General features: G+C 39.3%; 5 protein-coding genes across 7 annotated transcripts; 2 read left to right on the top strand and 3 right to left on the bottom strand.

The window, feature by feature from the left end:
* LOC118754388 (vanin-like protein 1) lies at window positions 1-3,792 on the bottom strand (the record flags this gene model as incomplete). The annotated part of the gene is given in 3 exon segments (XM_036489255.1): window positions 1-84; window positions 157-913; window positions 3,144-3,792. Coding segments are annotated over 3 exon segments (1,490 nt in total), but the record flags the coding sequence as incomplete, so codon positions are not given.
* Window positions 3,793-4,476: 684 nt separating this feature from the next.
* Window positions 4,477-7,298, bottom strand: LOC118754389 (tRNA (cytosine(34)-C(5))-methyltransferase-like). Of its 2 annotated transcripts, none has more exons than XM_036489256.1 (7): window positions 7,109-7,298; window positions 6,351-7,046; window positions 6,149-6,291; window positions 5,760-6,095; window positions 5,060-5,694; window positions 4,857-5,006; window positions 4,477-4,789 (listed from the first exon to the last, which is right to left on the bottom strand). In XM_036489256.1, exons 1-7 carry the CDS (start codon window positions 7,166-7,168, stop codon window positions 4,599-4,601), a joined length of 2,211 nt encoding a protein of 736 aa, XP_036345149.1. In that variant the 5' UTR covers window positions 7,169-7,298; the 3' UTR covers window positions 4,477-4,598. The 2 variants fall into 2 exon arrangements, with proteins under 2 accessions (XP_036345149.1, XP_036345150.1); XM_036489257.1 differs by having other exon boundaries at window positions 6,351-7,043; window positions 7,109-7,292.
* Window positions 7,299-7,548: 250 nt separating this feature from the next.
* Window positions 7,549-9,902, top strand: LOC118754390 (histone acetyltransferase Tip60-like). 2 transcript variants are annotated; one of them, XM_036489259.1, is made up of 7 exons: window positions 7,549-7,699; window positions 7,902-8,028; window positions 8,096-8,343; window positions 8,396-8,674; window positions 8,730-9,301; window positions 9,369-9,581; window positions 9,779-9,902. In XM_036489259.1, coding segments are annotated over exons 1-7 (1,500 nt in total). In that variant the 5' UTR covers window positions 7,549-7,639; the 3' UTR covers window positions 9,780-9,902. The 2 variants fall into 2 exon arrangements, with proteins under 2 accessions (XP_036345152.1, XP_036345151.1); XM_036489258.1 differs by having other exon boundaries at window positions 9,369-9,902.
* LOC118754392 (augmin complex subunit dgt4-like) lies at window positions 9,891-10,572 on the bottom strand. The gene has a single exon (XM_036489260.1). It carries the CDS (start codon window positions 10,483-10,485, stop codon window positions 9,919-9,921), a length of 567 nt encoding a protein of 188 aa, XP_036345153.1. The 5' UTR covers window positions 10,486-10,572; the 3' UTR covers window positions 9,891-9,918.
* Window positions 10,573-14,333: 3,761 nt separating this feature from the next.
* On the top strand, window positions 14,334-15,534 carry LOC118754393 (eukaryotic translation initiation factor 3 subunit G-1). The gene is made up of 2 exons (XM_036489261.1): window positions 14,334-14,443; window positions 14,512-15,534. The coding sequence occupies exon 2, from the start codon at window positions 14,512-14,514 to the stop codon at window positions 15,319-15,321; it is 810 nt and encodes a 269-aa protein (XP_036345154.1). The 5' UTR covers window positions 14,334-14,443; the 3' UTR covers window positions 15,322-15,534.
* The last annotated feature ends 3,874 nt before the right edge of the window (window positions 15,535-19,408 follow it).

Raw genomic sequence — 19,408 nt, 5'->3', positions numbered from 1 at the left:
AAAAAATAATTGTCGTATATGCCAAAAGTCAAGAGATCTGAACGCGGTTGGAGTAAAGTGAGTTTGGCCAATGAAATGTTGCTACTAAAAAAAAAAAAACAAGCAGAAGTAAATCAAACGTAGTGACAGAAAACGTAGTCCAATTGCATAACTCACCTATACTCCTGCACCTGCCATTCGAACTCGTCCACCGTCAACGGCATGAGCAACTGATTTACACTCGTCGGTGTCAACAAGCTCGTACTTCCGCGCGTAAAATTGCCGCGTATGCGAACCTCATCAAAGCTATACTGCGGCACCACTTCCACCGATTCGTAATAGATGCGTCCACAAGTGTATATATGATCGCCAGTACAAGAAAGGATCGCACAAACCGCCACCGCATTGGGTTCAGTGTTGAGAAACGAACCGATGCCACGAAAAGCAGCCATTCGATAGTAGTAGCTGGTGGTGGAAGCATTCGCTAGCGGATTCACGCTTCGTTTAATATAAAAATCGCAACATAAATCATTGTGGCAAATTTGTTGTTGCAACGCCATATTGTTGGTCACCTCATTCGGTATCGGTACAGTCACATACAAATCGATATCATTGCTACGCGCTAACACAACGCCGGTGAAGCGATCGAGCACGCCGCTGCTGCTGTCGCGCTGAGTTTGATTTTGCTGCTGTTTGAGGCTATTTTGGTTGATCCGTAGGCTTTGGATGACTGTGCTGTTAGCAACACTTTGCTTAGGCACTACACTTAGATGCAGTTTACTCTGATTTTCGTCACTGGTCATGGAGGCAGTTAGCGCGCCATATTTTCCTGCATAAATACCGCTGCCGCTGCGGCCATTACGTGGATCGTTGGTGCCTGCAACCAGCAGATTGACATTGTTGCTATATGCCCACGACTGATGCAGTTGAACGGCTGTTTGGGGGAGAGATTAATGGGGTTTTAGGTGGAGCAAAGACTTTTGCAAAAAAAAAAATTACGCGGAGGACGAAGGGACGAGCCGATACGCAACAAATATTCAAATGATACAATGTGCTATCTCTAAATAGCTAAGAGACCCCCACTGAAGATTGTCCACCACCGGCCTTTCCTGCCTATCTCTTTGAAGCTTGCGTTCGTTTGGTTGTTAGTTGGTTTCAAGTTACTTCCTGTGGTTGATTATATTGCTTCAGGCCCAAAGTGGAATCGTATGAACAAACTTAAAAAAAAACATATTCAATGTTGAAATTGATTCTGCAAAAAGTAAACGTCCTCATGATTCACAAAGAGGACGTGAATGCCTAGATGAAGCCTGACCTCCGTCGTCCAGGTGGTAAAGGCGGTTGGGGAGGTGGTTTGGCTCTTTTCAGTGAAGAAGCGAGCACATTCGGAGAGGTAGCCGTTTACTTTCAGGCAGAGGTCATCAATTCCGTTCTCAGACGCCAATATCGAACATTCGTCTGTGTATGAGATCAGGGAAATTCCCTGCTATGGTATATCAAGCTTCGAAATATAAAAGTTAAACAGTAGGGGAGCGCACTCGATGTTTAATTGTTATAGGCTATGATGTTTGTTCTCAAAAGGTTACTGACGACTGCCGACCACTCATATACTCCTCCGACCACCGTTTGAGTCCCCAGGAGAGAGAGGAAGCCTCAATGTTTTCCAGTGGCGTGGAGTGATAAAGGGTGTCAAACACCTCTGACAGGTCCAACGCTTCTGGAACTGGTCTCTCATATGGGCGGTTACAGCTAAGACCACGAGTCATTTCATGGTTTATGGCGGTAAGTGCTGTTATTGTGCTGTGCAGGGGTAGCAAGATATTTAGTGTGTTCGCGACCGGGGAAACGCGCATTTTTGGACGATAAGACCCTGCTTTGTTGGCTAGCTTCCCCGGTTTCAGCAGTAGGATTACTCTCCCCGATTTCCAAACATCATGAATAATGCGAGTGACCCTTGACAAGTTGAGAACCTTTGTGACCCAAATGCTTTAGCATCATCATGCAAATTCCTTTGGGTCCAAGGTCTTTGGATGGACTTCACCGCTGCTGAATGCAAGTGGTGCAGTTGGGCACTTATCACTCATTGCTTGGCCTTAAATACCGAAAGATACAATATGAACTGCCCGATAAAATAGCTCGCGCATTTCTTTGGCTACGATGAGATTTCCACTCTGTTTTCACGTTTCGTTGGATTAGGCAGGGATCCCACGGTTGACCAGAGCTTACTCACATTAGGGACGAAGTTGCAGGTCTTCAAATGATCCTCCCACTTTTTCCGCTTATGTTGGTTTACCAGTTTCCGAATCTCCAAATTTAGGTCCCTTAGACGTCGATCCCCAGGATCGAAATGGCGTAGGTAGTTATGCTAGCCTTACCAGGCTTGAGTGCCAATAATTGTGGTGCATTTTAAATACCATATCGTCACTAGACACAAATAAAGGCGCGAGCTCAAAAGTTGACCGCGAAAAAAGACGCATAACAAAAACTTCAGCGAAATTAGGGTGGTCCAAAAACACATGTGGAAAAAATAAAGTCGGAATTTTTATGTTCTCACCCCTTAGGATTTTTCTATACCGAAAAAATATACCCCTATTTTTTTTATTTTGAAATCAAAAAACATTTAGCGGTCGCTCAAAGCGCTCAAAGTTTCCCATGTATTTTTAGAGGGGAAAAAACTTTTCGTAGAAATGGTATAGAATTCTTAAAAATCAATATTTTTCTATCGGAAAACTTTGTTCCTCTGCAGGAGACTCCCAGCAATAGTACCCAATTGTTTATTTAAGCATTTTTTCATCGCAACTATAATATATATGTAGGTCCGCCAGGACCAATAAAAAATCATAATATTAAAAAATTGTTAAATAAACAATTAAGTATTCTTACTGAAAGTCTCCTGATGAGAACCAGAGCTTTCCGATCGAAAAATATTGATGTTCCACAATTCTATGCCATTTCTACGAAAAGTTATTTTTTCCATATAAAAATACATAGAAAACTTTGATCGCTTTGAGCGACCTCTAAATATTTTTTTAATTTTAAAATAAAAAAATAGGTATACCTTTTTTTACTATAGAACAATCCTAGGGTGTTCTGACACACGGAGCAGATTGTGTGGGCAACCAAGAGCTGCTAATTGGCCCCCGCGGCCCACCACCCAAACTCACCTGACATGAAAGGCAACTCCGACTGCCAATTACTGGGATGCAAAAAATCCATAATGCCCCGTTGCACAAGCGCCTGCGCCGGCCGCGCGTACAACAAATCCATGTCCGTAAAATGTCCGAATGTAACATTCATATCGGTGTGGAATATGGCCTCCTCCTCTGGCTGCGACGTATAGTTGAAATACAGCCATTCACTGCCTATCAAATTGTATTTGCGATAACGTGAGATCACAGCACCGCCACGATCGAACACTACATTCGTATTGTAAATGGCGCAGCTGGCAATTAAATTTGCGATTTCATGTGATTGTGTGCAGTTCTGCACCTCCACCACATTGATTAGCAGATATAATTGCAAGGAGCGCGCATAGCAAGATACTTCGCTGATGATGTAATCGTAGAGAGCGGCATCAACGCCACAAGGTACCACAGTGTCGCTGGGCGTGGGGACGACTATCGGGGTTTCGCGATCGTTTAACACATCCTCCGGGAACACCACAATATCTGGACGTATGGCGGCATCCTCGAGCAGTCGTTCAAATTGACGTATGCGCGCTCGGGTGGACGCAGCTCCATTTACCGTACGCGCCGGAAATTCAACCACAGCGCCAATATAGTAGTCAGCAGTAGGAAGAGTTGGCTGTGTAAGATTTTTTTAGTTTTTGATTATAGTTGTTTAATTTCTGCGCTTGTTACCTCGCCGCTTATCGCCGCAATGCACAAACCACAGTATATCCAATAATTCAGTAATTTCTGCAGCCACATTTTCACTGCTATGCGCTGCTCGTCTCGACTCTAAACTTAAGGCCAGTGGGTAAAATGAAAATTAATTTACTCCATCCTATGCTTTTAACCTTCAGCCGCACACCATTTGCTGCTCATAAATTCTTTAGTTTTGCATATTTTTGAATGTATCTAATCAGCCGTTCTTTCTAGATTTGTATATTGGGTTATCACGTTGATAATATCGGCATTTTTTATGATCGTTTGGCTTATCAGCTAGTTACCAAAAAAATCAGGAGAGCATTCAACTGTGATTTCTCCGTTTGTTGTTACAGCAGAGATCAGTTCAATGTATGGCTAAGAAAATTGAAGACTGACTAAAGGCGCTACTTGCATATCATTGGCTTAGATTTCTTTTCCAATACCAGAAAGAAGCATAGTCACAGGCGATTACTAAAGTTTTCTATATCTGCATTTTTTGATATGGAACACAAAATAAAAACTGATATAAATCTGGTACGTTAAGGTTGCCTATATCCGATTGTAGAGGGTGTGCTATGGGCTTTTAATCAGCTGCTCATATACAATAAATTTGCATTTCAAACAACAATTTTTCGTTTAACTAATGCATACACAAATGAGTGTATCATTGTGTTATTTTACAAAAAAAAATGTATATCGTAACTAAAGGTTAACAATAATAATATTTAAATTGTACGCTAGCTAATTGAATTATTCGGCGACTGGCGCTACGTCCACATCATTGGTTGTCTCAGTTGAAGTCACAGCGATTTCCTCCTGCTCATCCACAGCCATTTCCTTCTCGTCAGCAGGCACATCAGCCTTTGGCGCCTCAGCAGCCGTAATAGCCGCCGCCGCTGCGGCAGCCGCAGCCTCTTTAGCTTTTTCATACTTGTTGACTTCTGCGGAAAAGGAAAAAAAAATTTGGATTCTCTACTCCTGTAGCTTAGCAAGATTGTAATAACTTACCAAACTTGCTTATATCGGCACCCAATAGACGCAATACATGCACTGTCTCATTGGTGTCCACATAGGCGCGCAAGCTAGAAGAACCGCGCCAACCCACAAGGAATAATGTGAAACGTGGATCCTCGTATTTCAATATACAGCTGCCAACACCTGTTAAAATTATTAATACTAGCTATCGCTAATTGATAATTTTTGTTTCCTACCCAATTCTTTGCAACGCTCTTGAGTTTCCGGTGCCAACTGCAGCGTTGAAGGTGGCTTAGTGGGATCCGTACAATTGAGCAGTAAAATCAAATCTTCCCTTGAGATTTCTATGCGGCGTATAGCGCCCATAAATGCGTTTGATGTCTGCAGACCTTCTTGAGCCAAGCGGAACGGATGCATCGTGTGACGATTCTCGCAGCGTACAAAAGTTTTCACGCCTGTGTTAATGATTTTTATGGTATCCTCATTTAACAAAACCATATCACGTATAGGCTCTGAGCAGTAGTAGATATTCTTTTTCTTATCGGTGACGCAGCGTGTGAGCAGGCAACGTTTATTTAGCGTATCATCGAGAGCAAAGAATGATTTGAGCTCATCCCAATCGGCGTCCTGCTCCTCGAAGAATATGTAAGGATCTTCTTTGTAGCCATGTAGACGACGGCGCTTTCGCTGTGGTCCCCATGGCACAGATTTTTCCTCGATAGGTTGACCATTTTCATCTAATTTCACCTCGGGTTTGGGCTTTTCGAGCAGCGACTGTAAATCGTTCTTCTCGAAAGGTAATTGACGACGTTTTTCAATGACAGCGACAAAGAAACCACCAGAGTCTTGAAGGTGGGGAAGCACGCGTATGCTGTAAGCATGTTTTATTTTGGAACTTGTTAACTAATAAACGTTAATTTAACAGCTTTCACGTACCATTTTTCCAAACCGATTTTTTCAATTTGCTCCTGTGGCAGCGGAAACATATTAGGTCTAATGATAGTGTGATACTTTTCAGGCACCTCATCGAAATTGATAAATATTTGGTCAACTTCCTTTGTTGCCAACTTCCAACTGGTCATACCAGGCTTATATTTTAATCCTGGCACTAAATGCGAAGCATCTACAATCTCTAAAGCGCCATCTGCATCAGCTATAATACGTTGCAACACAGCCTCATTCTCAATAGGATTTAAGGAGCAGGTCGAGTAGACTAAGCGGCCGCCAACGCTGAGCATTTCAGCGCCACGACGTGTAATACGATACTGAATACTGCAAGCAAAAACATTTGTATTAGTGTCACATAAAAATAGTTGATTATTTACCCATGCAAATTGTAGGCCTGTGCTAAATTCCATTTGGTCCAAATGTCAGGATTCTTGCGTAGCGTGCCATCACCAGAGCATGGAACATCGCATAAAATTTTATCGAATTTCAATATTGATTTACTACCATCTGCTTTACTTTCCTGAAACATTTGTTACTAAAACTGTTAATGTACAATACTTAAACCACATAACTACCTACCAGTAAATTAGGAAAGAAACTGCTATCATGATTGGTCACCACGAAACAAGGTGAATTAAGCCTTTTCGCTTGGTGCACCAACATATAACAGCGATTATTATCTACATCATTGGCAACCACAAAGCCCGGTGGTATTTTATGCTTCTCCGGCGCACTATGCAGCGCCTCAATTAGTTGCGCTGTCTTTGAGCCAGGCGCGGCACACATATCCAGCACCTTGTCGGTAGGTTGTACATCCAATACTAGTGGTGGTATCATTGACACCGCTTCTTGGCGACTTATGCTACCAGCATTTGTTTCCGTTATTAAGAAATTGTGCAAACGGAATAGCGGTTCTGAGCGGCGTATATCTTTGCGTGTCAGCTGCAGCTGATAGGCGAACCCATCTGGATACCAAGGTAGTGGCAACGGACGTTTTACTTCCTCTTTAGGAACACCATGCAGTTCGGCGACGCTTTCGACATAGTCGGCAAACAACTCACTTTCGATAATGTTCAGCAAAGCCTTGGCTTCTCCACGAAAGCCGGTCACACGAAATGTAACTGGCAAGTTATCACGTATTTTGGCTAGGAATTGCTCCCAGTCAGCCTCATCGGCGCAGATATTTTGCAACTGATAGTATTTTATGAAGGCAGCATTATCACGTTTGATATCTTCGTACGGTTCCTGACGCACCGGGCGTGGGTCCACTCCCTGCTGTTTGACGAGATGTGTATTGTTATTAAAACAAGTGGCTAAAACAACTCCCATTCACTTACGTTTTCACGCTTTTGGCGTTTCTTTGCTGCAAATGGATTTGATTTTCGGTTGCGGCCCATTTTTATCGAATAAAAATAATATTTACTGTGCAGAACGCTGAAGATTCAGTAAGACTACTGCAATTGACACAAAATTAGCTCCTGCCCGGTTGATGACCACAGAAACAAATGTAAACACGTGTTTAGGAGGTGCGAGCAACCCTGGCACATGTACGTCAGACAAGCAAAAGACGGGGGAATTTCGAAGAAAATGTTTTCAAATAAAACGTGAATTAATAAAACTATTTTAGTTTTGTAAAACAGAAACATATCTTATTTCATTAATTAAGGAACTATTTAAAACGATTTATTAAATCAAATATTTTTAATAAGTCAAGCATGTTCAGCTCCTATCAAGTACGCCACAGCTGTTTTATTTGCCATTGTGACATGTCACTTGAAAAATAAGAAGCATTCTGAAAAAGTCAAATAATTTGTAAACAGTTGGGCTGTGGAAGATTTTGCAGTATTTTACAGTTTAACGCAATAAATATGAAAATAACACAGAAAATCGAATTCGATGAGGATGTAGCATCGATTTGCGAGTCCACGGTAAGTTAGTGGAGTGGTAGAAATACAATTTTGGTTATTACTCCTCTGATGGCCCAGCGGCTGCATCACCTGCAAAATTGTTTGTAAACAATGATCTTTAGCCATAATTCGAACTCATTTTACGAATTTTAACCCTATTCGCATGTACAGTAGTTATTTCTATTCTAATAATAACTGCTATTCATTTCATACCGACTTTTAGGGCGCACTTACCGAAGGCTGCCGACTACCTGTGCGTATGCACAAGACTGAAGATTGGCCCCTCGCAGAAGTAGTTAGCATTAAGGATCATGAGGGCAAACGACAGTTTTATGTGCACTATGTTGATTGTAATATTAAAGTCTAATATTTGTACTAAAATTACAGTTTACATCGAAAATATAAATTTTATTACAGTTAATAAGCGTCTTGATGAATGGGTTACCGAAGAGGATGTCGACACACGTAAGGTGCAGTTTCCGCGTCGCGATGGCACACAGACAGGCGCCAGCACAGGCGTAACAACACCGAAGAAACATCATTCATCCCTGCCTGGTAGCGTTTCAAGACCCACTTCACCACAACCTGCCGCCAGTAATGAAATGGTCAATGGAAATGCTGTTTTGGCAGCAGCACTACAAAAGAAGATAAACCGCAAGAGAAAAGTATACAATAAATAATTATTAACTACATTTAACTCACAGCCAAATTTATTAGCTCAATTCGGTACCTGTGCCACCTATTGCTCTGGTCCCTGAAATACCACCGTCTTTGATAGCATCAACGCTTGCGCCATCAGTTGCTGTCCTAACCACTACACTAGCGCCAGTGTCTGTATCTGAGGAGGCTTCACAAGATGGTAAAAACGCGACACCACGTCAATCAGGCAGTATGGTTATACATCAGGATGACGTGGTAACGCGCATGAAAAATGTTGAAATGATCGAGTTGGGTAAACACCGTATAAAACCCTGGTATTTTTCACCGTATCCACAGGTAGCTGATTTTTGTAATTTTTTGTCTAAACTACTAAATAAAAATTTTCCATTAGGAGCTATGCCAAATGCCCTGCATCTACATTTGCGAATTTTGCTTAAAGTACCGCAAAAGTCGCAAATGTCTTGAGCGGCATTTAGCGAAGTGCAACCTACGCCATCCGCCTGGCAATGAGATCTATCGTAAACATACGATATCCTTTTTCGAAATAGACGGCCGTAAAAATAAGGTCTATGCGCAGAATTTATGCCTGTTGGCTAAGCTATTCTTGGACCATAAAACACTTTACTACGATACGGATCCTTTTCTATTCTATGTTATGACAGAATTCGATTCGCGCGGCTTCCACATCGTCGGCTATTTTTCGAAAGAGAAAGAGAGCACGGAAGATTACAATGTTGCTTGTATACTCACAATGCCTCCTTATCAGCGCAAAGGATATGGCAAGCTGTTGATTGAATTCAGCTATGAGCTATCAAAATTTGAAGGGAAAACGGGTTCGCCTGAAAAGCCTTTGTCAGATTTGGGCCTACTTTCGTACCGCTCCTATTGGGCTCAAACAATTCTGGAGATTTTCATAAGCCAAAAGCCAACCAGCGACGGCGAAAAGCCCACCATTACAATTAAGTATGGAACAAGCTTGGATTAATTTTTAATCTAAAATTCATTATTACATATTTATTATTTCTATTAGCGATATCTGTGAATGCACTTCCATCAAGAAAGAAGATGTTATATCAACTTTACAAAATCTGAATCTTATAAACTATTACAAAGGACAATATATAGTTTGCATCAGTCGCGATATTATCGATCAACACAAGAAGGCTATGGATAAACGCAAAATTCGCATAGATTCTAAATGCCTACATTGGACCCCCAAAGATTGGTCTAAGCGCTCTAAGTGGTAAATCTTAAGCACATGACATTTTAAGTTATAAATTGTTTTAAGTTCATTAGCAAGATTAAGAGACACACATTCATACATCATTAAACAAAAATACCCAACCTTATGCGCATTAGTTACCCTAGTACCAATTTCTATTGATGATTTTCCCCCGCCTTTATTTATTCTCTTTTCCGCTCCACTGGTAAAATTGCTAGAAATGATTGAAATGTGCTAGTTCAGTATGCCACCCTACTACCAATCTATAAATCATGCAATGCAAATCGGCGTGAAATTAAAAAATTGAAGCCAATAAATAACTAATTGGAACCCTCCTAAAAATCGAAGTGTTTTTATTTTATTCCCTATGTCCAACCTCATCCACCAAGTAGTCCAAACTTTGCAGCGTCGCAGTCTCAATAGTGGCCTCCACAGTTTCCGTAGCTGTTTGCACGGCGCGCACAGTAGCTTTACTCTCGGCTAATTCCTGACGCAATTGTTTTAGTTTCTCATGTGTTTTACAAGCCTCCAATTTGGCTCTGCATTCTGAAACGTCTGCCTCACTTATCGACTCTATAACATCGCCAGCAGCTAGTTTATGTGCAATAACGCTGACCTCCTTTTCGGCTGCTGTTATCTTGGCAATGGGCAAGCGAGTATCGCTTAGCAAAGCGCAACGCGTTGCCGCCAAAGTGGTCAGCTTCACGTACTTGGCATACGACTGTAAGTAATCTTCTTTGACTTCCAAATACTGCCGAGTCTTCTCATCCACTTGGCGCTTAATATTAGCTTCGTCATCCCGAAAGCGCCGCAAAGTTTCCAGATAAAGCAAATACTGTATGTCCTCCATACCGCTGGCGGTGGAGTTTAGTGAAATAGAAGCCGCGCTATTTGAAGAAGTTGGTGTGGTGCTGTTTGCTGACATTTTGCTGCTGAAATTAAAAATTTTTCCGCTAGCAAATACAAAGCGCGATAATTTAAAAAATAGAAAATTTTACACTCTGCTTCTTCTTCTAAAGTGGAGTTCACAATTAAACACTTTCGGGCATGAACGAAAGACACAAGATCACGCGGGACGGAAAGAACGAAAAAAGTTATTTTCTAGCTGCCGAAATCTCGAAGCCATCTTTGCTGTAAGAAGTAAACAACGAAGAGAACGGAGAAAACCGCGAAATTGTTGAACGCATGAAAAATCATTTTTATTATGCAAATTCTTCTAAAAATCATGCCGTTGTGTTAAATTATTCTTTATCTTATGTGTACACACGTTGTCACAAGCGAAAATGAAGAAAATTGCAGTAAAAAGCCACCACCAAATTGTAAACAACGAAGAAATGTAAATAAACGGCTAATGTCAAAATCGTTCAACTTTTTTCCTTAATGCGATTCTAAAGGCCGGTCCACATAGGACTTTCGCGTTGGCTTTGGCGTTGGCGTTGGTTTGACAGAACGCACGTTAAAAGAATGATTGCTACAATGAACGCTTGGCAGCGAATGCTTGGGTGACTAAATTAACATACTAACTTCAGATAAATTAATATTTAATATCAATAATTGCATTAAAAACGATATTTCTTGCCTGCACTTGATTAAAAAGGGAAAATATTTCACACAATTTTATTTATTTGCAACAGCTGACGAGCAACGCACGCGAAAAGATGAGAGTTGGCCATCTTTTTGCTTTGTGTTGGCGTGAGCGTTGCCGAATTTTGGCTATGTGGACGGCTGCACTTGAATTCATGTATTCATAGTCAGCTGTTGAAGCGACGCCAACGCCAACGCAACGCCAAAGTTTTATGTGGACGGGCCTTAACGGGCTAGTCTCCTGCCCGCGTGATCTTGTCTTTTTGGTTCATGACTTTCGGGTGGAATTTCTTGAACTATTGGTATCATGCTGTGATTATTTTAATTATAAAGGCCTGTATGCAGCTCTCAAGAAAAGCAAAAACTCTATATAAAATGACGTACAAGAAATGGCTAAGAAATTTTCTTAAGTCAAATTTCCTTCAGGCAGTAGGCAGTTCTTAAGAAATTTACTACGCTTTCTACTACGGTTGTCTAAAGTTTTTTGTGAAAAAAGAGCACAAGGCAACCCAGGTTTGCAACAGAAATATATGCCCGTTCCATTATTTCTTGAGGAAAGAGTGAGGCAACAGGCTGGAGGTATCAAAAATGTCAAAATTCCTTGGACACACACGCGAAATAATAACAATTTTTTCTTGACCGTTTTCTTGACAGCTGCATACAGGGCTTAAAAATGAAATATTAACCGTTAATCGAGCTTTGTATCAAAAATGATACATTTTGTTTTATATCTTATCATAACTTCTTTAAAAAAAAAATTGAGTGCTGCATTCTTCGCGACTATGTTTATTTTGTTATTGCTGTTATTTTTAAACATATTTTCAAAAAATTTTGCAAGTAGGCCATGAGAAATTCAAAAACTTCATAATTCGAGCTATGTATCATTTTTGATACATATGGCAATTCAAAGGTTTTTTTGCTGCGGTGCACGTCATTCGCTACGCGATTTTTGGTATTTGTGGTGTGTTTTTATTTCTTGGGGTGCTTTTTTGAAGATTCATTTATTTTGTCACATAATTGTGTGTATTCAAAACAATGTCGCGTCCACGGTTTTTGACCTTTGAGGAACTAGTGATGAAGTACTGGATGAGAGTGAAGAGGATGAAGATGTTTCCGATCCTGAAACTGAAATTGAAAGCAGTTCGTCTGAAAGCTGCTTACCTGAACCGGATGACATTATTGGCAGTACTTCAGAAGCTGATCCAATGTATATAGCAAAAGATGGTACTACTTGGCGTAGCGAGCCTTACGCCACTGGTCGATTGGGGAGAGAAAATATCATAAATTTACGCCCAGGTTAGTAGTAATTGTTTATTGAAGTGTCATAGAATTAAGATTACTGGGCTTTAGGTGTAACAAGATTTGCATCCAGCCGGGTGAACAATATTCGGGATTCATTCCTACTACTTTTTCCGCCGTCACTATCAAAAATTGTAATTGATAACTCAAACAACTACGGAAAGTATATACATGGGTCTAACCATATCGAAATTTACGAGGATTTATTTCATGCCTACTTGGCCGTATTATTCCTGGCCGGTGTATATAAGTAAGTTTAAAAACAGAAAAGTTTAAAAAAATATAAACTTATAACTACTATATGTTTATCAGATCCAAAAATGAAACTTTGCATGATTTGTTTGATGAATATTGTGGACGGCCAATATTTCGGTCAATTATGTCTGAGAAAACATTTTTATATATCCACAAAGTCATTCGTTTTGATGATGTGCTCACCCGACGAGGCCAAAGAAATGATGACAAATTCGCACCAATTAGAAACCTTTGGGGAAAATGGTCTGAACGGCTTCCCACATTCTACAATCCTACTGATTCTGTTACTGTGGATGAGCAATTATTGGGATTTCATGGTCGTTGTAAATTTCGCCAGTACATTCCATCGAAGCCAGAGAGATATGGTTTAAAATTTTGGCTACTTGTTGATTCACGCACATGCTATGTATGGAAAATACAGCCCTACTTGGGAAAAGGTGTGACAGGAAATCCTGAGAGGAATCAAGGAGAACAGGTTGTTCTTGATTTAGTTGATGGACTAAAAGGGCATAACGTCACCATGGACAATTTTTTTTTCATCTCACAGCCTTGGCCAAAAACTATTACAAAAGAATATGACAATGGTTGGAACTATGCGCAAAAATAAAAGATCTATTCCCCCAAAGCTACTGAATTGCAAAAAAATTCCACGATATGAATCAACTTTTGCCTTTACTCCTGATACCAGTCTCGTTTCGTACATCAGTCATAAAAACAAGTGTACACTTGTCATGAGTACAATGCATCACGCACCTAATATTGGGGATGACTCTAAAAAAGTTGCCCGAAATAATCTCTTTTTATAACTCAACGAAGGGAGGCGTGGACACGGTTGACAAAATGCTAAGTTGCTACAGTTGTAAACGTAAAAATAATCGTTGGACTATGGCGGTATTTTCCAACATTATTGATATTTCCGCTTTGAATTCTTTTATTTTATACAACGAAATCGACCCCAATTAGAAGCAAACTCAAAAGCACACAAAACGTAAATGTTTCCTGCATGAGTTGGCAATTTCGTTGGCAAAGTCTTATATGGAAAAACGTAAACAAGGCCCAAGAAATGAACTATCTCTGGCGCTGCTTTCGAAACTCTCAAGTAAGAATATCCCCGTTATTAATGATAATGATGCTGGCCCATAAAAAAAAAACAAAAAACTGATAAGTCTGCGAAAAAAAACCGCGCAAGGTGTCAAAAATGCTTTCATTCTGGAGAAAACAAAAATAAGTGGACTTCGTCATTCTGTTTTTCATGTAAAAAGCCGTGCTGTAATGACAAACATGCCAAAAATGTTTGCATAGATTGCATAAATAACACCTAAACATGTAAACTCTTAAAAAATACTTGCATATAATGTAGCAATAAAAATAAACATATTAAAACTCTAAAGTAAGATTTTGTAATAAATCAGTTTTTCCTATGAACTATAGTATGTATCAAAAATGATACATGGCTTCATTTATGAATTATTTTTTAAGCTCGATCTACGGTTAATCGTTTGCATTTATTGTTTGGTATATCAGATATCAGGAACAATTTGTATTACAAAGGATTTTTTTGTCGCCATAGGTTAAGCTTTTTTATGCAACCCTGCATTTAAACTTTCCGTACACTTCCTAACAAATACATTTTTGACAGCTCTATTTGTCATTTTGTGTTGACGTTCCTTTTTCACTAAATTTTTGCTGTTTAACTCGTGGCGTGTGTATTCTCTGATTTTGTTGCTTAATTATCCGCACAAAAGGTGATATTATTGGTTAAATTGTATAATTTCCTAAATATCAGGCATTAATTTAAACTTATGTGTACTAGATGCCTGGCGTTGATACGATTAAATCCTCTTGGGCCGATGAGGTAGAGCTCGACTATGGAGGACTGCCACCTACCACTGAGACCATTGAAAACGGCTACAAATACGTCACAGAATATAAATACAACAAAGATGACAAAAAGGTAAAAGTTGTGCGTACCTATAAAATATCCAAGCAAGTCGTGCCAAAAACTGTAGCCAAACGTCGTACCTGGTCTAAATTCGGTGACTCAAAGAATGACAAACCCGGTCCAAATTCGCAAACCACAATGGTGTCCGAAGAAATCTTCATGCAATTCCTTAATTCCAAAGAAGAGGAGAAAGCCAATGATCCTCTTCTGGATCCAACAAAGAACATCGCCAAGTGTCGTATATGTAATGGTGAGCATTGGTCGGTTAATTGTCCGTACAAGGGTACAGCCATGGATACGAATTTAATGGAAAAGAAAGCTGCTGCAGCCGCTACAGCGGCAGTCGAAGCGCCCAAATCTGGCAAGTATGTTCCACCCTTCCTTAAGGACAGCCAAAAAGGTGGTATAGGCATGCGAGGACGTGATGATACCGCAGCTATCCGCATTTCCAATTTGTCCGAGTCTATGACTGAAGCCGATCTGGATGAGTTGGTAAAAAAAATTGGTCAGCACAGCAAAATGTATCTGGCGCGCGACAAGAATACCGGTCTCTGCAAAGGTTTTGCTTATGTACATTTCAAACAACGTAAGGATGCCGCCGCTGCTATTGAAATTCTCAATGGGCACGGCTATGATCACTTGATTTTGAATGTGGAATGGTCGAAGCCGCAAACCAACTGATCGACAATGACAAGGGATGTTAATGTGGCAAGAGATCAGCAGCGGCAGCAGCAACATTAAAATAATTTTATATTATAAAAAAGAAGAATCGGATATATGTATATTTACGTGTATATTTAGAATTTCATGCGTTGTCTTACAGCAATGATACTTGCAAAAGGCATTAATTAATGATCAAATAAATAATCCAAGAATATGATATCTCAAACTGTACTACAAAACTATTTAAAAATTTAACTAATTTTACACAGGGAATCTGCACTTAATGCGTCTGTGGACTTAGTCCGTCAAAACCGTTTGTAGTTTATTAGCCAAATACTATGTGAGCACAACAAAACAAAACAAAAAAACTATAAACAGTACCATTGGGCATTGTCGTCTCTATCCATTTGACTTCCTATACGTTGTATTTTTCAACACAGTCGACGCCTTCGCCATTTTTCGTGCCGCCAAGCGCCAAGAGATGAATATTTACTACAACAGCACTGATACGGCTGTGCCAGTTATCACAGAGCAGATATATTGCTCTTAAAATGAGCTTACGAAATACAAACTTTAGTAATTAATTTTTTACGGGGTTATGGCATTCCACAGTGTCCAGTTGGTACGCGTTATGGCCACCAAAAGATAAATGTAAACGTGGTCAACAGCGGTCTGGAAAAATAAATACATTTGGTTATGCATTTATGTTATGTAACGAAAGAGTGTTACAATCCCTATTTAAGCTTTAGCGCAATGGCGACTTCCACCATTGGTGCTACCCAGCCAATAGCTGCTTCCTCAAGATTTTGAACACATCTTGCACACAGATTGTAGCGATACCCGAATTTGCGAAATTTCGACGTATATGGTGTCAAAATCGGTTTTCTCGCCCAAGATCTGACCGCAGTGAGGCCATGGGGTCATAGCGAATAAAGCACTTCTGTGCCCAAAAAGCTAAATAAAAATAAAACGTGTAATTATTTGAATCAAAAGTATTTCACTACTATCTACTAAAACTTTCTTGCCTGTGGAACTGTTATTAAATAGCGTTTCAAAGCTATTTGTGTCGAGATGCTTCAAGGAAATGTCGCTTGTATCCGTTTCCGTGCTGAAGAGCTGCTGAAAGTAGCCGTCATCGATTCGCCAACAGTTAGCGAGTGGCGAAACGAACGAACTCAGTACGGTACAACCAAACTCGCTATCGTCTATCCGTACTGGCTAACTTTGTTGTTGCTTTGACATGCAAAATTCTTCTTTAAGCGACCGGAACTCAAACATAGCGAGCGAGAAGTGGCGAATCGATGACGGCTAGTGTTGGTTTTAACCGGCCGACACAAGCCGATGCGCGGAAATGCTGTGGGTGCGTTGTGATGCAAGTGAAATTTGTGGATATATACGAAGCATTGAAAAAACGCTGTAACTGCTTATAGCTTCTGCCTTTCGCACACGGAGAATACAACATCGATAAATTCATTACCGGACAAAAGCAACGATTCCGTTTTGCACTCATTTATTTTTCCTTTTTACCCTTTTTTGATAATTTCTTATCTTCATTTATTGATTTGATGTTTTAAAATTAGTTAGTCTGTCCTTTGATCGGCTCATGGCATAAATGGCTTCATGATTATCGATAATGCGTACTTCCGGTTATCGATTAATCTAATAGCCGTGTGCTTTGGCTAGTAGGGAAGGTGGTAATAAGATTTATAAAATTTTGTTAAATGTTGTTACAGAAATCGAGGGGCCTAAAGTTTTACCCCGCCTCCGAACGGCAAATGGATTTTTGTGAGTGCTTTTTCGTGGAAGAAATACGCTCGGTGGTTTGCCATTGCCTGCCGGGGGACGACCGGTTTTTGAAGTGTTAGATGTTACTCGACACCGGGATCGAACCCAGGTCCTGCGTAGTGGTAGTACGCACCTTTAACAACTCAGCCACAGCCAAATTACAAAATAAAATAAAATACCAGTAAAAAACTGAGATGCAATAAGATAAGGGGAGTCAAATTAAAATAAGCTAAAGTAAATTACACTGTGCGACACTAAAAACTACCTGGGATGTTAAGTATATATTCTGGTAGGTCTTTTCGAGTAAAACAAGAATCGAAATATGAAATTCGCCAAACACCCCAAAAAAATTTATTTACCGTTGAAAAGCTGGTTCTTCGCACTTATAAGCCTCGAACTTGGTTAATTACGAGTATTTTGCAGGCTTTAAAAAGAAACTTAGACCTATCGAATGGTATATATGTGAATAAAAAAACCTTAAAAGATCTGTGTGTATTTACCCAGAACACAATTTTTTTTACTTTTTTCGCTGTTTTCAATTTTGGTGAGGTTTTTACGCGCTATTTTATAAGAAAACCATAATAGCCATAAATTGATTGTAAAACTAAATTTAATAACGAGTGTTTATTTTCGAGAATCAGATGAAAGTTTACAGAGTTATTAAACTTTATATGAGAAAAAATTTTTTGAAAAAATGTTATTTTTGGCTATTCAACTCAAAAATGTTTGCTTGACCGTTTTTTTTTTTTTATTTGACGTTTTCTATGATCGCAAAGTATGGCCATCGCGAGAATCGCATCAAATAGGCCGGAAAAACGTTTCAAGCGTCCCATTCTTCAAAACTGAAAATGTGGTCCAACCACCACTGCACTTAAAGCTAGGATATATGAAACTATAGGGGGCACGGTGCACGGATTGCATGGTGTCCCAAGTGAAAACCGTTTTTTCCGTACAATCCGTTCATAACCAACTAAGTTATAGGCATATAAGTGCGCAAAAGTACGAAAAACCAGGTTTTTAACGACAATTCAAGAGGGTGTTTGTCAAATTTAATATTTCGATTCTTGTCTTACTCGAAAAGACCTACCAGAAAATATACATACATAACTTCCCAGGTATTTCAGCATTATTCTTTTTTGTAGCACTGTGTTATTTATGTCTCACAACAAAATTTAGAAACTGGGATTTTGTATTGGATTCTATCAATTATAAGCTTCTTGCAGGTTTGCAAATTAATACAAAAAATTTATAAAAAAAGACTCAATGCACTCAAAATAAAACCATCTGATCTGTATTCCTTATTTAGTATTATTTTACGACTTTTTTCAAGTAAAAAAAATAAAATTTAACGAAATAGAGAAAAGTTATAAAAATAAGTTTCATTTGTATCATGAAGACTAAAGACAAATAAAATAAATCAATAAAATCGGTTACATTAAAAGATTTGTTGTAATCTTAGAAGAGGGTGTCACCATTTACGCCATTTTATTTTTGTATCCTTTTCTACATCGTTTCCTCCCTGTCTAATTGCAAATAGCATCCTTGGAATTGTTGTTGTGCCGTACACAGCTGTTGCCCATTGGCTTCAGTAGTTGCTGAATGCAAAAACACCCCATTCGCACGATTTTTATATAAACATGTGTGTGTACATACAAGTTTCTGCCAGTAACAACACCTCGTCCCATTTTTTAGTGGTGAGTACACAGTTGTGGTATAAAAGGATGCTGTGCAGCCAAGGACATGAAACATTTCGATTTTTGTCGCGAATATAAGCAACACGTTAGTTGTAGAGGGAAGCGCATGGTTAAACGGATAAAATATAAGTGAATTGAATTAGACATTCATAAAAATTAAATAAATACAAATAATAATTAAAGTGAGTATACAAGGCCACCCACATCGGGAAGTGTATATACTCGTACTTAAAACGGCATATTTCCATATGTTACTTACATATATACGTCACTACGTGATCGTAGTTTCGTAGGACTCAGAATAAGTTCATGTGTGAAAAAATCATATTCATAGTTTTTTTTGCTGATTTCTTTGTTTAAGAAGAAAACTATAAAAGAATAAGAAGTGGTCTTAAATAAGTGATTTTTAAGCAACAAACACAACCGACTTCAATTCTCATATAAAAAACATAGGAGTACCGTTAATTTCTTGATGATGCAATGATCGGTTCTAAAAGAAATTATTTTTTATGGGACCACCCTTGATCCAATAAAAAAAGAGTTATCGAAATCGGTTCCTCATTTTCGGAAATCGGTTTGAAAATATTTTTAGTAATGATTACATTCGAGTTTTTTCCAGAGAGAAC

Source organism: Rhagoletis pomonella, unplaced genomic scaffold (assembly GCF_013731165.1).
Source record: "Rhagoletis pomonella isolate Grant_MI unplaced genomic scaffold, Rhpom_1.0 Rhpom_scaffold_03823, whole genome shotgun sequence".
Lineage (NCBI taxonomy): Eukaryota > Metazoa > Arthropoda > Insecta > Diptera > Tephritidae > Rhagoletis > Rhagoletis pomonella.
Note: the sequence above shows the minus strand (reverse complement) of the source record. Positions and strands in the feature narration are given on the sequence as shown.

Excerpts from the sequence above, each read along its gene's own strand:
- LOC118754389 (XM_036489256.1), bottom strand. The coding sequence starts at position 7,168 with ATGGGCCGCAACCGAAAATCAAATCCATTTGCAGCAAAGAAACGCCAA. Across the intron at positions 7,047-7,108 it reads AACGCCAAAAGCGTGAAAAC|CAGGGAGTGGACCCACGCCC; the intron begins GTAAGTGAATGG and ends CTCGTCAAACAG. Across the intron at positions 5,695-5,759 it reads AAAATCGGTTTGGAAAAATG|CATACGCGTGCTTCCCCACC; the intron begins GTACGTGAAAGC and ends ACATGCTTACAG.
- LOC118754390 (XM_036489258.1), top strand. The coding sequence starts at position 7,640 with ATGAAAATAACACAGAAAATCGAATTCGATGAGGATGTAGCATCGATT. Across the intron at positions 8,029-8,095 it reads TTATGTGCACTATGTTGATT|TTAATAAGCGTCTTGATGAA; the intron begins GTAATATTAAAG and ends ATTTTATTACAG. Across the intron at positions 8,344-8,395 it reads AGATAAACCGCAAGAGAAAA|CTCAATTCGGTACCTGTGCC; the intron begins GTATACAATAAA and ends CAAATTTATTAG.
- LOC118754392 (XM_036489260.1), bottom strand. The coding sequence starts at position 10,485 with ATGTCAGCAAACAGCACCACACCAACTTCTTCAAATAGCGCGGCTTCT.
- LOC118754393 (XM_036489261.1), top strand. The coding sequence starts at position 14,512 with ATGCCTGGCGTTGATACGATTAAATCCTCTTGGGCCGATGAGGTAGAG.